Source organism: Amblyomma americanum, chromosome 8, assembly GCF_052857255.1.
Source record: "Amblyomma americanum isolate KBUSLIRL-KWMA chromosome 8, ASM5285725v1, whole genome shotgun sequence".
Classification (NCBI taxonomy): Eukaryota; Metazoa; Arthropoda; class Arachnida; order Ixodida; family Ixodidae; genus Amblyomma; species Amblyomma americanum.
Window position 1 is genome coordinate 18,005,244 of NC_135504.1, and position 22,729 is coordinate 18,027,972.

General features: G+C 47.2%; 1 protein-coding gene across 1 annotated transcript; it reads left to right on the plus strand.

The window, feature by feature from the left end:
* Positions 1 to 7,560: 7,560 nt before the first annotated feature.
* Positions 7,561 to 13,116, plus strand: LOC144100108 (uncharacterized). The gene is made up of 3 exons (XM_077633144.1): positions 7,561 to 7,706; positions 10,384 to 10,850; positions 12,378 to 13,116. The coding sequence occupies exons 2-3, from the start codon at positions 10,457 to 10,459 to the stop codon at positions 12,836 to 12,838; spliced, it is 855 nt and encodes a 284-aa protein (XP_077489270.1). The 5' UTR covers positions 7,561 to 7,706; positions 10,384 to 10,456; the 3' UTR covers positions 12,839 to 13,116.
* The last annotated feature ends 9,613 nt before the right edge of the window (positions 13,117 to 22,729 follow it).

Below are 22,729 nucleotides of genomic sequence, written 5' to 3' on the forward strand. Positions count from 1 at the left end.
CACTATACGTTTTTGTAGGGCGAAAATGCAGAGCGGGATGCAAGCGACGACAGAAAAGCTGCGACACAGGAGGCGGACCTTTCTCTTTTCTTTAACTCCAAGAGCCCACTTGTTCGTTCGCACACGCAATTAATGAAGTCTGACGAATCGAACTGTAAGAGTGCGGAAAGCGCTGACAACTAAAATGGTGACCGCCGTCAGCGCACCAAGCCGTCAATGTGGCTCGATTAGCGACCGGTTTACTCTGCGTCGTTTTCGCCCCTATAAAAATTTCTTTATACAGTCTATGGCTGTCCGTATACTTCTAGCAATAAATTTTATGGAAATTTTATAATAGTAATCCTACCGACTAATCTATAGCCAACAAAAATCCTACAGAAAGCATATAGGAACTCTATATAGATTTATGGCCATACAGTGTAAGTAGTATAGTAGAAAGAGACGGGCTAGTTGGTGACTATTAGTAGCCCTGTCGGTTTCTTCCTCGTCTCGCGGTTTCAAGATGCATTCTACTAATGTAAGTAGACTTTTATCATAGAATATGAATAGACAAACGGAAATATTATACAGAAAAGCGATAGAGTATCTAAGAAGTCTATAAAACATCTATATACGATCTTTATAAGGGCAGATCCCGGTGAAGCCAACAATGTGCGCACCTTGGCTAGCGTCATCCCTCCGACGGCCGTTCGCCATCTTACTCTCTCCTCTCGTCCCTTCCTTGCGTTCTTTGTACCTCAGCGCATGCGCGTAGCGCCATGTACGCCAACAACCCTGTACATTTCGTTCGCAGTAACAGCACCCCGTTTTATCACGGTGATTGATATGTAATGTTTACGGGCACATTGTACAATGTAAGCGAACGTAAGACTCCAACGAAAAGCCGGACATCTTAATTCGAAGCACTCAGCTGCAGCTATCTGACAACCAAAGTTCGATGACAGAAGTGGTAGAGGGAACAAACGCGGGTTACTGGCATCCTAGTCGAAATCAACAGGAAGAAACGGGCTTGGCCAGGGTATGTAATGCGAAGGCAAGATAACTGCTGGTCCTTAGGGGTAACGTAGTGGATTCCAAGAGAAGGCAAGAGTAGCAGGGGGCGGCAGAAGGTTAGGTGAAGTTTGCGGGGATATTTGGTTGCCGCAGCTCGCAAAGGACAGGCTTAATTGGAGAGACATGGGAGGGGCCTTTCCCTGCAGTGGGCGTAGTCAGGCTGCTGATGATGATACCAAGTGCGCGTAGTTAATTTAAGTTTATTCTTTGCTCTTATTTCAAAATTATTTGAGGATAACCACAGTGAGTGTGACAGCGCGGCATAACACATTGGTCTCTCGGAAGGAGGTATCTGCTAAGAACATACTCCACCTTGTAACTACAGACGAAAAATTCTTTCAAACAACACGAAAGAGAAATTCGGTAACCTTAGAAGTTCAAATGCACCACGATCTGCTCCGTGTTTTCTATCATAAGCCGTGTTTTTTTTTTTCGGAAGAGCTTAATACTCCTGTCACACGGCCAGTTTCAATGGCCATCGAGTCGAGGGCCTTCGAAATTCTCAATCGCCATCGAACTCGAAGGAGTTGTGTCGCTGCTATACGGCAAATCTCAATGTCCATTCAAATAGTTCTCGTGTCTTACGTCAAGTTTGTGTGGCGCCACAATCGCTACTTTGGATTTTCCAGGAATAACGAAAATATTTGATAAATGTATACTAAACGCTGAAATACACGCATACGTGCATGTCGTTTAAAACCCTTTTAATTGCACGTACGCGACGGGCAGATGCAGACAAATGCAGACACTGCTGTAGCCACTCTAATACAAGACGAGCCAAAACCAAGCCAGTCCAGCTGCGTCGGAGCGCTGCTTCGTCAGGCTTAAGACCTGGGAAATAGCCTTGATATCTGAAAAACAAAAGCTATTTGTCTCTTGAAACTTAATGCGAGGATAAGAATGGGCAGATCGAAGGCGAATACAACAGTTTAGAACACGATATTGCTTTGAGGGATTAGCGACGAAGCTATTATCACTGTGAAGCGAGCGGGCAGTGCGCCGCCATACTGTCAACGCTAAGTACGCAAGAAACGCAAAGACCGCAACGCAAAATTAATGCGCTTAAGGCACTTAAGACCAGTCTGATACAATTTTAAACTTATTGTACAGAATGCTTGCATTAAAGTTCATGCTTTTGTACCGTGAATGTATCGTGTAAAAAAGTGCGCTTGGCGCCGCTGGAGGCAACGCTAGCAACCTTGGGCAGTGCTCGAAGGCCCTCGAAATCTCGATGGAGTTACGCGCTGCTCCGTTGACTCGATGGACTATTGACTCGATGGCCATTGAAACTGCCCGTGTAGCAGCGCTCGATCGCCTTTGAGTCGATAGGCTATCGCTTCGAGGGCCTTTGAAATTTCCGTGTGACAGGGGTATAAGATTGAGAAGGTCTGCTCTGGCAATGCAGTGCGCAGTAACCGTAAACAGTTATTCCATACTTTACCGCACTATAGCCTAAGGCTTGTAAATTTGTTTTCCAAATTTAATGCCACATATAGTATCGGATATTAGACCTACCGCGGTGGCTCAGTGGTTACGGCGCTCGGCTGCTGACCCGAAAGACACGGGTTCGATCCCGGCCGCGGCGGTCGAATTTCGATGGAGGCGAAGTTCTAGAGGCCCGTGTACTGTGCGATGTCAGTGCACGTTAAAGAACCCCAGGTGGTCGAAATTTCCGGAGCCCTCCACTACGGCGTCCCTCATAGCCTGAGTTGCTTTGGGACGTAAAAACCCCATAAACCAAACCAGTATCGGATATTAAACACCAGACAAGACTTGGCGCGTAATTTCGAACGGACATAATTGAGGCGATGCAGTTGAACCTCGTTATAGCGAAGATGAAGGGGCCCGGCAATTACTTCGTTATAACCATATCTTCGTTATAGACCGCGTAGGCCGAACTTCTAACGGGAATCGTCATCCCTTCGTTATATCCGTTATTTCGTTATAAGTTGTTTCGTTATAACGAGGTTCAACCGTAATTCCAAGCGATATCGCTACCAATGAACAATCCAAATTATTTAATAAAAGGGGTGTAGCATGCTCGTATAACATAACGAATTAATTTGGTGCCGCAATTTGCAGAAGAAATAAATGATTGCTAGGAAACTTCATTCATGGCGGGGCAAAATTCTGGACGACCACTGTACAGCTCACTTGCACCTGAGGAGCAAAATATCAAGCAATCTGAAATGCTTGCAAGAGCTCTGACCAGTGCACTTCTTTTGTATGCGTGCAATCTGAAAAGTAACTGCAAAGTAATTTGATTACTTTGCTGTAGTAACTGTATAATTTAACGTAGTTAATTTTCGGATCAATAAGTGGTAACATGTTTTAATTACTTTCCGCAATTTTTGGAAAAAAAAATGTGATTTTATTCCTTTTGTGGCGTAATTTTATCACGGCCTACCCTAGTGGTCCGATGCTTGCGGTGTTCGCGTGATAACCTACATGCGCAACGGCAGGCCATCCTGCTGCAAGTCATTTCTAGCAGCATCTCAACATTTCACCACGCGGGAGAGCGCGCGAAATCTTGACCACGTAAAAGTGCACAGGTGAGTAGACTTACCTGAAGCTCTCGATCCCTGCTGTGCAGGTAAATCTATTCAAGTGCTCACTTTCACGGATAATCGTTGCACTAGAGCGCACCCAAATACACATGCGAAGCGCACCGCCCAAGCGTCATGCCCCAAGGACAGCAGCTGCGGTAAAATTTCACTCTACTTGCTCAAAAGCATCTGCTCGAACTCTCTGCACAAGAGTGTGATCACCTGTGCACATTTGCACTCGCAGGCTCGCACATTTTTTGTTACTGCACCACGACTGAACTATTGCATAGTGAGCTGGCGTAAGTGAACACGCAATTCGAGTGAACTGTAATGCACGGCAAGCAGCTGCGCCAAAGCACAAAGAAAAGTGCACTCTTGGCTGCCAACATGTTTTTGAACTGTGCACATGCAGAGAGAGATGCGAACTAGGACAGTAAAGCGGCGCCACAGACGTCTGACCGCTTTTTCAAGCTCCAAGGGCACATTTGTTCATTCCCGCACACCGCTGCTAAAGCCTCACCAAAAGAACAAAGAAGCGGGTACTGCTGTCCCAAAAGTAAAAAGAAACACGCCATCGGGTGCCCCGCCGCGGTGGCTCAGTGGTTAGGGCGCTCGACTACTGATCCGGAGTTTTGACCCGCCGCGGTGGCTCAGTGGTTAGGGCGCTCGACTACTGATCCGGAGTTCCCGGGTTCGAACCCGACCGCGGCGGCTGCGTTTTTATGGAGGAAAAACGCTAAGGCGGCCATGTGCTGTGCGATGTCAGTGCACGTTAAAGATCCCCAGGTGGTCGAAATTATTCCGGAGCCCTCCACTACGGCACCTCTTCTTCCTTTCTTCTTTCACTCCCTCCTTTATTCCTTCCCTTACGGCGCGGTTCAGGTGTCCAACGATATATGAGACAGATACTGCGCCATTTCCTTTCCCCAAAAAACCAGTTATTATTAACTGATCCGGAGTTCCCGCGCTCGAACCCGACCGCGGTGGCTGCGTTTTTATGGAGGAAAAACGCTAAGGCGCCCGTGTGCTGTGCGATGTCAGTGCACGTTAAAGATCCCCAGGTGGTCGAAATTATTCCGGAGCCCTCCACTACGACACCTCTACTTCATTTCTTTCACTCCCTCCTTTATCCCTTCCCTTACGGCGCGGTTCAGGTGTCCAACGATATATGAGACAGATACTGCGCCATTTCCTTTCCCCCAAAAACCAATTAAAAAAATTAAACACGCGATCGGTGGACAAATTGCTTCCAAGCGCGCTCTAGCAACGGAAGCGCATGCATAAAGCGAGTTGCCGGCGGGTCCATCCTGTAGTTTTGGTGCCTGCCTTATCGCCGGCTCTGAGCCAACCGCGCTGCTTCCATCAGTGATCGTCAGGTGCACTTTTGATGCTTCATGCAAGAAATTATCACTGGCCTGCATCGTGCCGAAAGATTTAACCTTTGATGACCTGTGCTTTCTGCTTCGTCAAGAGTGCGAATATTTTTAGAGTGCACTCTTAAACACAAATAAGCCTGTATGGGGGTAAGGAATGAAGCAAGCTGTCCTTTAGCGAACTTCCTTTTATAAAAGCTCTAGAGGACAGATTACTCCCTTTCTTACTCCTTTTTGTTCCGAGTGTGCATGCTCCAGTAATGTGACCTAGATATACAGGGCCTGGACATTTCCTTCTTTCCCCATAATTGACGTAACAGAAGGGGTCGGCGTCTCCGTCAAGGGTAGGAAACTTCCATAGACTCCCATGCCCAGGTATTTCAGACGTCAGCGCCAATTTTTCCCATAGCTGCCGGAGTAAAACCAATTGTAACGCCGTACCGTTGTCATGGCAGCGGTATCCATTAGAAATAAAATTAATGCCCGAGTAGGATTCAAGCCACTGCGTGCAAAAACAGAGCAACTTCGTTTTCCAGCATCTCAGACAGCTCTGCCAACTCTGCTGTCTCTAGCGCTGCTTGCATGCACAGGACATAATTTTTAGCCATCAGTTCATCAGTCACAAGGTGTGCTGAAGTATTTCAAACCGAAACTAGCTGGAGTTTCCCATCCTTGTCTCCATTGCGTTGGTTGCGGCTCTAGCGTGAGCCGAACTTGCGAATGATTACCGCGTCTGTCGAGAAAATTGTGGCGAACAGAAATATCTGGCCTTTCCCCTGACAGGGTATCTCCGCTTACCCCAACTAGGGCTAACTGCTCAGACTCATGGCTCCACATTGTCCAGGGCCCAGCTATGCGCCTCCATTCATGGTCGTCTACGTTGCCAGCTATATCCTGATTAATGAGGAATCCCACATCTAATTCTCGTCTATATGCGCTAATCCGCGATAGCACAGTATGTGTCCGTCCTTTAGTACTGTATACGCCTCACCTGTCCTCCGAACTTCACTGAGCCCTATGACGTCCCATTGAATGCCCGCTATTTCCTCGAAAGCACTGCTAGGCTAGCCTCACTGGATAAGGTTCTAGAGCTAAATGTTGCCAAGTTCAGATTCCAATGGAGGTCTGTCCGGAGCCAGAGATTTTTAGCACCCTGCGCTGTGCCACAGGTCTGACCGCCGCCTGAGCCAGTTGCTCCGCAGCCGCTGGGGACTGAGGGCCGAGCGTTAATTAGTTTGTACCGACACTTAGATATTAATTAATGTCCGCGGAATTCAACTCAGAAGTCTGTGACCTGGCATATCTGCGTCCCCTTGCACCCAATTCCCCACAGTAGTCATCAACTGCTGCGTCACCATTTGGAGCCCAGATCAAAGTCCCGAAGAAATGTTGGAAGTTGAGCAGCCTCTATCGTATATGACTCGCTTCCGCGCGGGTAAACATTGAAGTGGACCGCGTGGCGCTATTGCTCTCTTGGTTGAAGCGAGTAGGACCCACTTCATGATTTTCTCTGTACAACTCATGAAGTAATGATCTACAACCCTACACACGCACAACATGAAGAGGAGAGTGGAAGCAATGTCTGGCCCAGCTTATGCATTCACGTTATAGTAGGATCAGGACCCTTGCGAACGAGGTGTAGCAAAGTGGCTTGACGCTTCTTTAGTCCCTGCGCCCCGAGACTAAATAAACCGATGAGGCAATGTCTGAAAACCCGTCAAGAAAAGTCCCTCTAGATGTCAAGAGATGCGTAAAAAAAATGGTGCCGCCACCGTCTAGAAGACGTTGAAGTAACGAGTGTTAGCTGTTTTGTTTACTAGAATTGATATGAGATTAAAGTGAGGTACACCAATGGAAATATGAATTTGACATCTTGGATTTATAAGTGACGTCACCAATCAAACACCAGTTGGATATACCAGTGACGTCACCAATAAATCACCAATTTGCTCGGTTTGTCGATTTACTATGAAGGCCGCCGTCTTGAATTCCTCGGATATGGAAAATTTCACGCCGAAGAGAGGTGGTAGCAGACCCCAAGAAATCTAGAAACGTTACGAGTAAGAGCTAACGCTCTTAAAACTGTGCTCAGCAATTTCAGATCGCTGTGGTGTTCACCCTACCAGCCATTTGTGACCAAGAGGCTCTATGACCTAAGCACGGCACTTACAAAAACGGTCTATAGACAGTCTATGGACTCCTTATAGGCTCTATTGTCTTCCTATAGATATTTCCTTTTGTTTCTTCATAGTCCAGAAACTGTCTATAGACAAAAGTCTACCAAAAGTGTACGGCCATAAATCCAGACGTTGTCTATAGACTGTCTATAGGATGTGTATTGCCTATAGAGGGTTCTCAAGGGTTTGTCTATAGAGATTCTGTAGATTTTATAGACGGAAGTCTATGGAGAGTTTATAGACGGTCTAAAGAAATTTTTGTAAGGGTGGCACTCTTAATTCTGTCCTTTTGTCGCGACTAACAAAGCGTGCCAGCCGAGATTGAATAAACGTGTGAAAAGTAACAACCTTAAATATCTGAGGCACCAAGCCGTCGTCTTCGTCGGAGCCTGAATTGCTGTCACGCGCGCATCCAGCAGCGCGTGATCCGGGTAGCGGCGGCGGCGGCGGTTCGGTGGAGCCTGCGGGGACCCGGTGACCGGCGCAGCTCTTCAAAATTCCCGCCCTCGGTTCGCTGTCCTCGGCTATCCGCGGTGGGCACACCTACTGATTGACCGGTAAGCGCAGCGCAAGAGCCGCTAGAGGCTGTGCAGTTGCAGATAGCTGTACCGTGAGCTTCGCTTGCATTCATCGTGGATGATAGCCGTTGATGCCAGAGTTACGCCTTTAGTGGGCGGTGAGCCTCGCATGCCTTTCACTAGAAAGAACCCGAGCATAAACCTTAGCCCTCTACTGCCCTTGTGCCGTAGCTGTAGATTTAATCACTTATGGGATGGGCCGCCGCGGTGGCTGAGTGGTTATGGCGGTCGAATTTCGATGGAGGCGAGATTCTAGAGGCCCGTGTACTGTGCCATGTCAGTGCACGTTAAAGAACCCCAGGTGGTCGAAATTTCCGGAGCCCTTCACTACGGCGTCTCTCATAGCCTGAGTCGCTTTTGGACGTTAATCCCCCATAAACCAAACCAACTTATGGAGCGGAAGGTAAACTGCGGCAAGCGAGATGTCTCGTCCTTATCCCGTTCCCTCTCGTGCTCTTGGTGGTTTTGGGCCACGAGGCACAGCTGGTGTGTGTCTGCGGTGGTGTTCAACCCTTTACGCTTGCGGTCTCCGTAATATACTGCACAGGCAGGCTTGGCAGTATGTGAGGCTTACCGTTGGGAAGTTGCCCGTCGGTAATGGAGCCACCACAGAGGAGGATCCCGATGAATTTCGACTACCTTCTGGGTCCTTTAGGGCGCATGCACATCGCACAACACACGGGTGTGCTTGCATTTGCTCTCTGCGGGTATGCGGCCGCCTAGGCGTGGATTCTTCCGCGGCGACCTATTTGGCGACCTTGCCCTAGCTGTCCATTGCCGTAGCCATTGAGTAACCGCGACGAGTGGGAATAATGGTTTCAAGGAGCTGGAAATAAACACAAATAAAAGACAATGCACTTGGTGACGCGGCACCGAAGCTTCCTCGTTGACATTTCTGCCTGTCAGCTGGTTAACCCCCAAAACAGTATCAGCAGTTATGTGTGAAATTAACGGTTTCTCGAACTGAGAAAGGGTTTAACTTATTTATACAAAGGGTGTGTGAATATTCGAAATGTTCGAATATCGAATCTAATATCTTCCTCTTCAATTCGCTGAAGCAAACAAATAGTGCATTTTAGAAATAATTCCATCGAACCGAATCCGTTGTCATGTTTTCGATATTTTTTTTCAATAATTGGGCGCACTCTTCAAATCTGGCATGCCGCAGAAATTTTGACGACAGTTTAAAAAATTTGACGCAGTAAAAAATTATCTGTGGTTTAACTACTGCTGAACCTGGTTAGAGAGCGAAAGCTGTGTGTATCGGGCAAGTAGACGCGGCTTGGCGTCTGTAACGTTGAGTGCGTTCCGCACAGTGGATAGGCAGCGCGCCCACCCTGCCACCCTGGCAGGTGGCAGTTAAATTAATGGTCGATCGCGAGAGGGTGGTCACCCAATGAACGCTGCGGCCTATTCTACCACCCTCTACCGGCGAATATAAAGGTCAAAGCTCAAGGTCAAAGGTCAAGTGGTGCGACACCATGGTGGACCACATATGGCACTGCCTATAGCCACACTTGACCTCTGGCTCACTTGAAGGTCAACCGGCAACGCACGGCGAAATCGACTTTACCTAGCGTAGCGAAGCTTTCGCGTCAAAGGCAAAGCCCAATTCGACGCCGCAAAACATGTTGCCGCGATAGCTGTGTGCGGGAAGAATGGTTCATCGCCATGACGTGATCCATTAGTGTGGCGGCGTTTATACTGCTCATACACACTCGTATGTTCTTCAAGAAAGGGCGAAGCAACAGGGTTCAGCAACGCCTAGTATGCCCTGCCTTCAAGCCCGATACCGGAACCCATGGCTCAAACTCTAGACCATCTCATCAACTGGGTTTTGGCGCCTGTGTGTTTGCTGTCGTCAGTAGCAAAATGTAATTTCTCTACACATTCGTATGACGTGACAGTCAGGTAGTTAATATACGACTTCGTGTTGCGTATTCTATAGTGGATATTAAAGTCAGTCCTTTGACAGGTGCAGCTTTAATTCCGCGCCTTACAATGCGGCTGCTAGAACGTCGATGTTTCGTACGAATATTCGTTTCGTACGAATATTCGTACAAGTAGTGAATAATTACGCAAGCACTCGATTTGTATCGACTTCGGCACTAGAATATACTTAGCCACGCTCACCGCGCAGGCTTAGTTCACTCAGGACATGCATGGCAGCTCTACAGTCCTACAGCACAAGAGCGCAATCGCCTGCTTTTCTTTCACATTTCGCGGGCATTCATCAAACGTTCGGAAAAAAGAACCACGTATAAGATACATTGCAAAAAGGAAACAGTTTCGTAACGCCTTCTACAATTTATCGAAACTAACGTGACCCTAAAGTGCATATTGAAATTTTCGATAATTAATCTAAAATAATTAATTAATTGAGCAGACTTAAAAATACTCTGAGGAGCACCACATGATGTCGTTGGTTTCACCCAACTCCGCTGCACCACTTCTTTGAATCCTTGGTTCAAGTTACGTCAAACACCCTGTCTACCCCTCACTCTAGTATTGCGGTTAAAAGGGTGCCTATTGACGCATTCAAGATGACTGCTCAAGAAAAGAGGTCAACCTTCACCGTATGCTAATGTCACCTTTGCAAATGCCGAGAGTCGAGGACATTGCGGCTGACAGAAATATCTGGTCTTTCCTCTCACAGGGTATCTCCGCTCACCCAACCTAGGACTGCCACCTCAGCCTCTTGGCTTAAAATTAAAACTTTTGGCTTAAAAATGTCCTGGGCCCAGCTATCCGCCTCCATTCAGGCCAGCGGCTCGGACCAGAGCGTGCAGACTGGACGTCCGCGCTCGTCGAGCCGTTCTCAAAACGCGCCAATCATTGTGATCGCCTCGCCGCACCCTACCATTTTGACCGCCAACATCGAGCCGGAAAACCCGATAGAAATGAGCGCCGAAATGATGACGCCCCCCGCAAGCCCCATGCAGGCGTCGGTGATGGCATCCATGGCGGGCCAGATGTCAGGATCCGTGCCTGTGCGGCAGACGTCCTCTGGGAGCTTGGTCATGACGGCCAACATCAAGGTGACGCAGTCTGGCACCACACTCCTGCAGGATGCGCCTGCGTCCATGCCAACACATCGCCGCCGATCGTCAGCTTGCTCCAGAGGTTGGTGCACTCGACAGAGCTGGAAGTGCGGTTGCAGGTTCTTAGCGCGTATGCATTACTTGGCTCATGCGTGGCGTCCACGGAAAGCGTGTACAGAAAGTGTTAACAAAAAGTGAGGACACTTACCCGAGATTACCCGAGTTACTCGTTTACTCGGTAGTGACTGGGGTGCGCTGCTCGGGTAAATTCGGAGGAGTGCCACGCATCATCATCATTATCATCATCATCGTCATCATCAGCAGCCTGAACACGCCCGCTAGGGTTTCAAAAGCCTCTCCCGTGTCGCTCCAATTAACCCTCTCCTTTGCCAGCAGCGGCCACCGGATCCCCGCAAACTCTAGTATGCCCTGCCTTCGAGCCCGATTCTTGAACCCGTGGCTCAAGCTCTAGACACTCTCATCCGGCCACCTAACCTTCTGCCACCCCCTGCTACGCTTGCCTTCTCTTGGAATCCACTCCGTTACCCTTAAGGACCAGCGGTTATCTTGCCTTCGCATTACATGCCCTGCCCAAGCCCACTTCTTCGTCTTGATTTCGACTGGGACGTCATTAGCACGCGTTTGATCCCTCACCCAGTCCGCCCGCTAAGCAAGCTCGAGGGATGTTTTCTCAATGTTTTCTCATTCATAGCTCGTAAACAGACCGCCATTATTAGAGATGACGGACCATGAGGAGCCGAATTGATTGGCAGGCAGGCCGGGACTTGGGCGATCCAGGTTGCTCTGCCCGAGCGACCGAGTGCGACCAGTCTTGAACTCCAAACTGTCAAGTTGCATGACACCATATTTATGGGTACCATCGAGTGTCAACAAACACACACATGCCACACATATACACAGAGAGGAGTTTTCTCTAAATGGAGCAAGTGAGGATTACGCCTTTAAAAGAGTGGTCTATAACTGCTCATTCATTTCTTTATCGGCCCAGAAAGCACCCTGGAAAGGTCCCACGGCTAAAAGTTGTTGGAGCAGCTTGATGAAGCCGAGGAATCCTATCACTCGGAAGATGGCGCTACAACACACTCTAGGTACAACAGCAATAATCAAGATACAGAATACAAACTATTCTACAGAAACAGAACCACATAACAGCGCGTATGCAAAACTAGCAAAGATCTACATTTAACAATGAAAAGTGTATTCGTAAAATGTGCCTAAAATATACAACTTAACAGGTAAGAATAAGGTGGGGCAAACTGTCTGGGACAAAATTCACTTGAAGTATAAAAAAGTAATCACAGAAACAACATATAACTATAGGAAAATAATCGCAGCCTATCCTATATTTAGGAAAAGTGATCGAACATAATGGAGGTAGGAACCCGCTCATATTCTTTATCTCAATATATGAGTGCATATACCGCAACAGTTGTCACTTCATTCTCACTTTGCACACTGGTAATCATCCTGCGAGTTTTTTTTTTTTTTTGCCAGACTTCACTGCTGATTACCCCTCTACACAGATGGCGACTGCGACCACTGTAATATCAATTCTTGTTATCCCAGTTCAATGACGTGTCACTCGCAGGCTCTCAGGGACGGTCCACTCCTTCGGGACTGCGCCAGCGACGCGGCAGCTCGGATATGCTGCAGGTCGTCGCTTCTGGGAGCATGGAATCCATGGGTTGCAGCGGCGTCGTTAACCTACAGATGGCAGGCACCGACGTGCTGCAGGAGCTGCCCGAGCTGGCAATGCAGCAGCAGGCGATGAGGTCCGGTCGAAGAGGCTCGAGGCGGGCAAGCCGGAGGAGCTTCAGCCGGAGCAGTGGCAGCCCTTCGGACACCTCACTCTCTGTCATCGCTCAAGGCAGCGCGACACAAGGAGCGGCCGGCCATATGAACGTGGTCTACAACATTCCAACTCCCCAGGATCCCACGGGCCACTCACTCACGGTCACCATACTGCAGAACGCCGAGTCCGCCGCTGTACAACCTGAACCCACGCCCACAATGACCATGTCTGGCACTGCCATTATGCGACAGATGTAGTGCTCTGGTATTATTCACAAGGATAACACAAAAATTTAGGATGCTTTTATTAGACAAGCTGAACTTCACCCTAAGGAAGAGAAAAATGATCTTTTTTCATGCTTCTGCCTGTCGCAAAGGTTGAGGGTGTTGCTGGATGCACCCCGTGCTAAAATTTCTGAAGATACCCACTAAAGACCGCAAGTGTGAACTCGTTTTCCGTGCCGGTGCCGTGTGGTGTGAACGTGAAGAATTCATCACATGCCATTAAAACAAATGGTGCAGGAGTGATCATTCTATGCATGCGCCGCTAATTTCATGCTCTGTGCATGGCCGCGAAAGCACTGAAAACTTGTGCTTAGCGGAAAATGAAACTTGAGCAAAACAGCTCCACATGTTACGCCTAGATGCATCGTACAATTTGACAGCCTGTAAACTCATAACACTGTTTGGGAATAGGCATTGAAATCCCCGAGCTTGCTTAGTGGCTACAGACTCGAAAAATGAGAGCGCTGGTGGTAAGATTCCGGTGGTCAAATCGCTGCATTAATAAAGTTCGTTAATGCACTTAGCATGCAATAATTCGTGCACGTCAAGAAACCGGAAGCGGGCGGACTGGGTGAGGGATCAAACTCGGGTTAATGACATCCTAGTCTATATCAACAGGAATGAATGGGCTTGGGCAGGGCATGTAATGCGGAGGCAAGATAACCACTGGTCCTTAAGGGCAATGGAGTGCATTCCAAGAGAAGGCAAGCGTAGCAAAGGGAAGCAGAAAGTTGGGTGGGTGGAAGTTTGCTTGGATACTGTGGCCGTAGCTGATAAAAGACAGGGTTGGTTAGGGATACATGGGAGACGATTTTGCCATGCAGTGGGCATTGTCAGGCTCATGATGATCGTAATGATGATGGCACGTGTTGCTGTGCACGAAATTTGCTCGAATAACTTTTATAGCAAATATGGACGCCCCTGGAGGCATGCATAGGCTTGTTATTGAGCTCTTAATCTATATATACCGTTAACTTTAGATAATTGAAGTGAAGAGCAGAAATAGCTTTTCTCTGGATATATTTTAACTAGAGCATCATATATTCACTCTGAACCCGATTGGTAGCAAAAGGAGGTGACGGGTATATAGCTGAATACCCGTCATTGCAGAATATCTATCATTGCTGAATACCGTGTCAGGCGGCAGCTATTAAAAGGGGTCAGATTATAAAAAAAAACACAAAACTGAGAGCAGTACCTCTCCACCGCTCTTGTTTAACGTCTTTTACCCTGCTAAGTAGCAAGGATGCAATGCTGCTTTGCCCAACCGCGTTTGTTTTTGTTGTTGCTTAAAGTGTTTATTGAACAAATTGAGCATGCACCCCGTGGTCGGAGCCCCTGTGTCTGTATTCCATTTGTCGAAGCTGCGTAAGCGGCACTGTTTACGAGCCATCTCTGGCCTTCGTGGACTGCTTTGAGCAGCTCGGCCTCCCGCTGGTCACGGGATGGGGGATACGAACTTGTTTTTCTGGCGAGCCCATAGCATGCGATAGACACCTACAATATCTGCAGAGTACAATTTCTTCGCATAAACGTTGACTGCTGCGCACGTGCAAAACTGCAGTCACTATCACCATCCACACGCTCACCGCGTTCACTGCGTGTCACGCGCCTCGAGCTCTCGACAAGAAGAGCGACCGACCGACCGGCCAGCAGCGTTTCTTTCCGTTCCGCCTTCGAACAAGTGAGCGTTGCCCTTGAAGCCTTGGTGCGCTTTCAGCCGCGACCGCCCAAACCTGCGCGGTGTCCTTGAGTACTGCTCCTTTTTCGTTAGGACTAACCCTAAGCCTTGTTGCAGCCGTTCGTGTTTTGGGTTGCTCAGTCGTCTGAGCAATGGGACGTACGCTGTCGTCGGCATTTCATCTAACTTTTTAAGGGCATCGTTGGTGTTTCGGCTTACTTCTTTAGAACGCTTTCATTGTTGAAGTACGCTGTAATGTCTTCTGTCAAGTCAATGTGCAATGACTCTTAGAACTTCATAGTCCATGCTACGTGTAACTGCAATTATCGCGTAGCTGTGTGTGGGATGCTTTCGCGGGCTCCACATTCATAGGTGCAAGTGACAGTAGAATGGTCTAGTATATTAGAAAAACGCTTACCTTGTGGACGAAAATCCCGGTGCCTTGCGCAAGCAGATCGACGCCCCTATAGACGTCTTCGTAGATTGGTGCGGAGGGCTAGACGGGTTCTGTCTCATGAGCTCGAGTAGACCTCCCAGCTTTGCGGTGAGGGTTCGCGGTCAGGAGTAATAACTTTCTGGTTCTTTCCGTACAAAAAGGGTTCGCGCCTGCAAGAGTGGTAAACGAACCAATGCTGAGGTTAGAATTCACTAAGCTTGGCCCTCACATAGGATGGGGCGATGGATTTGGCCCTCTTCAACGATTAGCTTCTGCGAAATCAATTTTTTTTCCTTTTTTTGCTAGAACTGAGTATCGGGCCCTACCGGACGTTGTCAAGCCGATTTAGACTGCCATTACTTGACGGACCTCTCATCGGTGCTCCGTCAACGCAGCGACATGTGAGTTTTGTTACATCGAACTGAATTTCTCCTCAAACGTCCTTCCAACAGGCAAGACTACCTTTTAGATTTTCAACCGGGCTAGAGAATTTCCTGAAACTGTCCCCTTTATCGTATCAGATTTGTAAACAGTTGAGGCTAGCAAGCATTTCACTAACGTTCGTGGTGGGTAGTAAAAGTTTATTTTAACAGAAATGGTAAAGAACCGTTTGCGTTTTTCTGACGTAAGCTAACCAGACGTGAATTCAAAAAAGCTTCACGAGGGCAAGGACTTCTTGCTATCATTTCATTGACGTTGCAGATTTTCAGAGCCTACCGGAATACCACAGTGCGGAAACAAGTGACAGCTGCCGATCTTTACACTTGGTTCGCGACGTGTGCGTTGGGTGCCTCACATTCTTTAACCAAACCCTTATAGTTCTTGTTTTGTCACAGCCCTTAAGCGTACCTAGGTCGACGCACACACTTGACTTTTTCTACACAACTCGTGAAATGCGGGTGGTCTTATGCAAAATTTATTTTCCCGTCTGGGTGGCTCAGTGATTATGGTGCTCGCTGCTGACCCGAAAGACGCGGGTTCGATCCCGGCCCCGGGGGTCGAATTTCGATGGAGGCGAAATGCTGGAAGCGCCAGTACTCTGCGATGTCATTGCACGTTAAAGAACCCCACTTGGTCGAAATTAATCCGAAGTTCTCCACTACGGCGTCGCTCATAGCCCACGTGTTGCTTTGAGGTATCAAAACCCACAGTTTATTATTTTTTAACTTTGTTGCAGTGCTGTTAGGAAAGCGCGCAGATAGATTAAATAAACTGTGGTTTTAACGTTGCAAGAGGCGGAGAAAATGCTTGCCGCACGTTGGTGCGCATGAGACATTCTCTTAATCGCTGCCTTATTTCGCGAGCACGAAAGGCATCAATAGCGATTTCAAAATGGCGTGGAGTACAAACTTTTGAGAGCGCTGGTTTGCTAGATTCCAGAACTATATTTGTTTTCTCTGTATTCATTTTGTTTACTGCGGTACGCCTTTATGAGATGCTAGCGATGTGGCCGATGGTGCGAGAAAAATTGAATGTCTTTAAATGCTGGGGTTCTCAGTGGGTCTTATGTTCTCTGCCCTTACTGCGAGGAATAGGCAGTTTTACACTCACTTTTTGTTTATCTTTATTTCTTCTTTTGTTTCAGCGAACATGTACGGCTACGACCAAAGTAAGTCTTCGATTCGCTGTGCCTTGACAGGGGAACTATTCGCACCGTTTTGGACATGCGAGGAGTAGGGGCACCAGACGCTTTCAAGCTGCGCCGCATTTGATTCCGAAATAGACTTGCTAGAGAGAGACAGAGAAAAAAACAACGAAAGGAAGAGCGCCATTGTTGATTGGTTCTGAGCTGACTCAAGCACAGTTGTTACTGCACGACAGGATAACGTTGTTTATAACACTGCTAGTTTATGAGCAGAGCGCGGATGCTGGAATACCTCAACATTTCATGAGCGCTATTGTTTCGGTTCTCGAATAACGCGGGTTTAATATTCTCCTCCGTGTCTCCAGGTGGCTTTCAAGGTAAGTAATGAGGTGAAGCCACTGAAACAAGATGTCTTCACTTCGTGTCACTTGCCGAATACGATTATCTCATTTTTTTTTCACCCTTCCCTCATCTTATATTCTCGGCACCTCCAGTGATTCATTATGGCTAAAGCCGCCGTGGTGGCTCAGTGATTATAGTGCTCGGCCGCTGACCCGAAAGACGCGGGTTCGATCCCTGCCGCGGAATTTCCTTCTCTCCAGAGACATAGATCGCTGGTTTTGCAAAACTATCTACAGCCTACATGGCTCAGGAAAAAAACTAAGTGGCTCGCATATTTTTCGCGAAAGCTGTAACTCACATTGGCTTACACAACTCCAGGACAAATAGAAAAACTAAAATTCCTACCAGAAGACCGAAGCCCTTTATGCAGTGAATGAATACTCAACGGTCGTATTGAGCTCACCCATCGTTGCGCTGTACAGCAGTCTTTTCGGATTTGCGGATTCGCGACTACCGTTACTACCGCTACACCACTATTTCGACTGCGATTGAGTTGTGGTAAGTCTGAAACGTTAAAGGACACCGCTTCATGAATATCCGCTAGCGGGAATTTTTTTAGTGCGTTTTGTAGAAGTTGCGTTCTCTGTAGTCAAAATGTCAATTTCAGCATTTTGGCTCCATCTTCTCTCTCCTGTCGTCACTTTTCTTGCTCACACTCCTCCGCCGGCGGCCCCGCCCACTCGGCCCCACCGCTGGCTCGGGCCGACGCGCGCGGGAACCCCCCGATGGGCGGAGCTTCCTGACCCGCCGTAGTGACGCGGCTCACTCACTGGCCGCGGCCATGGCAGCTGCGTCACGTCTGAAAGAATGTAGCCAATAGTCATACCTTAACCGACATAAGCAGACGCATTGCTCGGAGAAGGGCGGGATTGGGAAAAAGTATCCAGAAAGGGCTCGCCAACTTTAGCGCGCGATTGTTGGTTTTCTGCTGCGTGTTTAAGTTTAATAATTGACTCGGGTGTTTGTGACGACAAACTGCAGTGATTGGGCCAGTTTTATGTACTTCCCTCAAAAGGCGTTTCAGTACGAAAGTACGACCAATACTGCTAACGGAGGTTTGTGGCATCACGTCGTTTGATCGCATGTACGTTTTTTTTTTCTTTGCTTCTGCCGCGATTTAGGTTACGGCATGCAGGGTCAACCTCCTCGAGGTAAATATTCAAATATTCAAAACATTATTTATTGCATAATTTTATGTTTTTTTTTCTGGTGGTTAGGGTACGGCATGCAGGGTCAACGTCAGCAAGGTAAACACTCGTAGAAAAGAGCATCCTGAGTGCATTGTTCATTGTTGCTTAATTTTATTCATTTTTTCCGTTGCTTAGACTACGGCATGCAGGGCCTACCTCAGCAAGGTAAACACGCAGAGAAAAAAAAGCTTGCTTAATGCTTTATTTTGTTGTTTCATTTTCTTTTTTCCGCTTCTTAGGCTACGGCATGCAGGGTCAACCTCAGCAAGGTAAACACGCAGAGAAAAAACATGCTGAATACATTGTTTATTTTGTTTACTTTTATTATTTTTCCCGATTCTTAGGCTACGGCATGCAGGGTCAATTTCCAGAAGGTAAGTGTTAGACATAAGGGTCTTGCGTATGATGTTTGTTTGTTTGTTTGTTAATACTGTCAGCCCAAGTAAAGGCCTTTACAGGAGTGGGAAAAATACAACAAAGAAAAAATACAAAGTCTCGCTCCATGTCGAACGAAAAACAACAATGCAATACAATGGCAGTATCTATACAAAGTGACCTGCTGCGAAGGAAGGCGAAATACACTCCTTAATTATGCGCATCAGAAACAGAAATGCATAATAAGACTTATTTATATCAGTGAAGATAAGAGCCTCTAAACGAGCATTAAAGGCACTGGCAGAGCAAGACATCACAACTGGATGTGGCAGTGGTAGTTCATTGCATTCTCTAATCGCCACTGGAAAAAAAGCTATATTTGAAAGGATCATTCCGCGTAACTTGTGGTTGTATGTAAAAACTGTGCCTGTGTCTGGAGCATCGATATGGTGTAATTACACAGAATTCAGATAAGCTAATTTTAACTTGGTCTTGAATAATTATAAATAAAAATTTTAATTGGTCAAACTTAGTCCTTAGTTCTAAAAGCGGGAAGGTTTGTAGGCCTGCAGAGTTCAGTTGGAGAGCACACGTGCTGATATTTATTAAGTATGAATCTGGAAGCCAGATTCACATTCATATATAGCCAGATATTTGCTCACTTCCCTTCAGGTTCTACCTTGTTGCTTAAAAAATGCAAGAAAAAAGTGTTGATAAACTTCCTGGCTCATATTCCAAAAAAAAATAGCTCACGTCGCGAGACAGACAACGAATCACGGGACACAAATAAACGCAAGAGTTTGCTTGCGAGCATTCTTTCTTACTAAGATTAGTTAAGGACATCTAACTAGCGCAAACAGAAGTTTTTACTGATGAACATTGCTTTTATTCCTTGATTATGCTTGTCCTCAGCGGATGCTAGCAGTACTGCCACGTGAAATGGCAGCGCCTTAATGATGACTGCGCTGCAGTTAAGAGTGATGAGCGCTGACTAATATTTAAGAAGCACTAAATGACTTTAAGCATCCATGAAAACAATTGCAATGAAAGCCCCTGTCATCTGTTTAGCTACTTTTCTACAAGGGGACTTGTGTGCTGTGCGGAAGACAAATCGACTTGCCAAAACATTGGCCAAAGGGTTGCGGTTTCCCTCTTACTGTTGTCCAAGGTTTTGGTGTAATGTCCCCACCACCCAGTTCAAGTAATGCCGGTGAATTATCATGCCGGGGAGGCCTCAGACAGACCCAGAGAGACTCTGACGCCTGGACTCCACCAAGTATATTCTAGCACAGGACTCACCCGCCGCGGTGGCTCAGTGGTTAGGGCGCTCGACTACTGATCCGGAGTTCCCGGGTTCGAACCCGACCGCGGCGGCTGCGTTTTTATGGAGGCAAAACACTATGGCGCCCGTGTGCTGTTCAATGTCAGTGCACGTTAAAGATCCCCAGGTGGTCGAAATTATTCCGGAGCCCTCCACTACGGCACCTCCTTCCTTTCTTCTTTCACTCTCTCCCTTATCCTTTCCCTAACGGCGCGGTTCAGGTGTCCGACGATATATGAGACAGATACTGCGCCATTTCCTTTCCCCAAAAAACCAATTATTATTATTATTAGCACAGGACTCGCTCATCCAGGAGAGAACGAATCCGTCAACAAGCCGAGGCAGGGCGTCGTCGACTGCCGCAGCATAGTGCAAGTGGTGTAGGGACTTAATTAGTGCAGCATGTCGGAAACATAGGCTAAATTGTTTTGATGCATTCAATGGGGGAGTGCAAGACACTGAATAGAACAGCGATTTGCATCGCTGTTCTACAAGAGACAGAAACGAACAGAAAAGAACGACAGAAAGGAACAGCGCGACGCAGGACGATGAACATGAAAGACACAGGCGCTGGACGTAGCCGTATACTGGAATTAACCTGCCCACACCATGCGTGGAATAAGTTTGGGTGGCCCCTTTTAGCCTAGGGAATTTTCGTCATTGCCAGACATTTTCTGTTTTCTCCTTATCGTTCTTGTCATTCCTAGGCCTATTTTCTTTCTAGACTGCACTACCGTAATAATGAACGTTTTTGTTGCTAGTTCCTGCTCCTGTATTCCACTTCTATGTCCGTGTATACGGCTCTGTTTCTCCTCATGCACTTCCCTGGCCTTACAGAAAAACCCGTGTTATATGTAACATTATGTGCAGGCACGTAGCCAGGAACTTTTTTTGGGAGGGGCCCAAAATAATTTTCGAGCTTGCGGGGGGGAGGGGGGGGAGGCCTTGGATACGTGCCTATGTTGTATCAAAACAAATGTGCGGGTGTTATCTTTCCCTGTGTTAGCGCGTGGTTAGCAAGTCACCCCTTAGTAATAACCCTCACGGGACCGTACAAGTAATAAAAATAGAAACGAAACGTAAGCTATAATTATAAGAGGAAGTTGCGTCACGTGTTACGGAGGCACTTTAGCCCAGTTACCCCAAGTGCTTAACATATTTCTTGCACTGCTTGTTTTCCTCCGGTGCCTAGATTACAACATGGCGGTCGTGCCTCGTAAGTAAACGGGCGGTAATCTTTAAGTCCTCAAATTACGCATGTGTGCTCTTTCAAGTTTTTCTCGTGCATACTGTATTAAATTCGAAAAGAAAAATGCCAGCTAGTGTGCAGAGTCGCAGTCTGGTAATATACAGACAGTAAATTTTCTTTTGTTGCTTGAATTTCACAAAGGAACGAAGAACTTCACTAACCAGACTTCTTCATGAGCAACTTCCGTCTGCTAGGGTGCAAGTAATCAGTTCATTGAAGCAAGATACTCTAGTTATAAAGAACACATGTGTTAAGGTATTTATTGCAGTCAGATGTGGTGTGATAAATATGTGCTTTGTCTTGACGTTATGTCAAAAACAACTCCAGCTCCTGTGACTTATCCAGGGAAATAGTGTCGCTCAGGGTGCAGTTTAAGACGTTTTGTCCCCTCTAAATGCCTGGCGGGTGCAGTTCGCTGAATTTTAATATTTTTTTAAGAAAGCTACAAGGTGGTCAATCTGTAATTCTAGAATATCGAGGTTCAGGAGTGTCTGATAAATATTTTAGAGCTAAATTTTTGGCCCAGTTGTAAAAAAAAATCTCGGACTATTGTTTCATCAATGCGAATGTTAAAGTTTGCTGCACAAAATGTGTTTCGCACCACTTCCGCATTGCTGGTGAATTAAGGTGGCGTCAGAACTGTTACCAGCTGCTTCTAGAACCTTCTCTGGAAACGGTGTGGTCTGTATTATTTCTTTTTGCTCCGCTGTCCGAACTGCACTCTTCTTCATAGAATCGACGGATCTTTCTGAGAAAAAGGCCTATTCTTTGTCCCAACGATCACACCCGTTCACTACAACTCCTTATTGTCACTTTGGGCCAGCACAGGGACCCTCAAATGATGGCGCCCGGTGGAACTACACGCGCAGTCGTCATACAATATGACGGGGACGCATTTCAGAGGAAAACCACCCGAGACATATCTTTTGCGTCGTACACAAAAATGGTCGGACTTAGACTATAGGTCACGCTACGAAATCATGCCACAAGTTCTGCTGCATTCTGACGAAGGCCTCCCCCCATTTCCATCGCACTACTTTCTCATATCTCTCCACCGGGTTTTAGACTGCTTCACTGGTGACACCTTTCCAACTTATTGGTGCCGTCCCCTCTAATTTTACTGCTCCGGGGCTGACTTCCACGTATAGCACGCTTTATTAGTAATGCTGCGGGTGTAATCGTCGGGCATTTCATATTTTTCATTGCCTAAGTAATGGGAGCTTCAATATCTCTTCTTAGCGATTGTTTCAGGCTGGTACTTCGTAGCAATTCATTGTTGCGTCGTTATAATTGGAACTCGGTTAATTCGAACTTCCATTTCGTTTCAACCGACACCTTTGATCAGTCAACACATTACAAGCCTAAATTAGAAGCCTGAACGAGTACAACTACTTCTCGGTCACTTTCGTGCTCCGGTTATCAGTGTCGGCTGTGTTTACTTTCGTACTAAGTAAGGTCAGGTTCTGGGGTATTTGTCTCCGTCGCTTTTTCGCTTCTTTTGCAACGGACCCGCAGCGTTGCGTCTTTGCGCTTTTGTCCTCCACTAAGGCACCTCCTTCTTCCTTTCTTCTTTCACTCCCTCCTTTATCCCTTCCCTTACGGCGCGGTTCAGGTGTCCAACGATA

Bases quoted from the DNA above. Each gene is read 5' to 3' on its own strand.
- LOC144100108 (XM_077633144.1), top strand. From the start codon at position 10,457: ATGTCCTGGGCCCAGCTATCCGCCTCCATTCAGGCCAGCGGCTCGGAC. The intron at 10,851-12,377 runs GTTGGTGCACTC...TGTCACTCGCAG, and splicing joins ATCGTCAGCTTGCTCCAGAG to GCTCTCAGGGACGGTCCACT.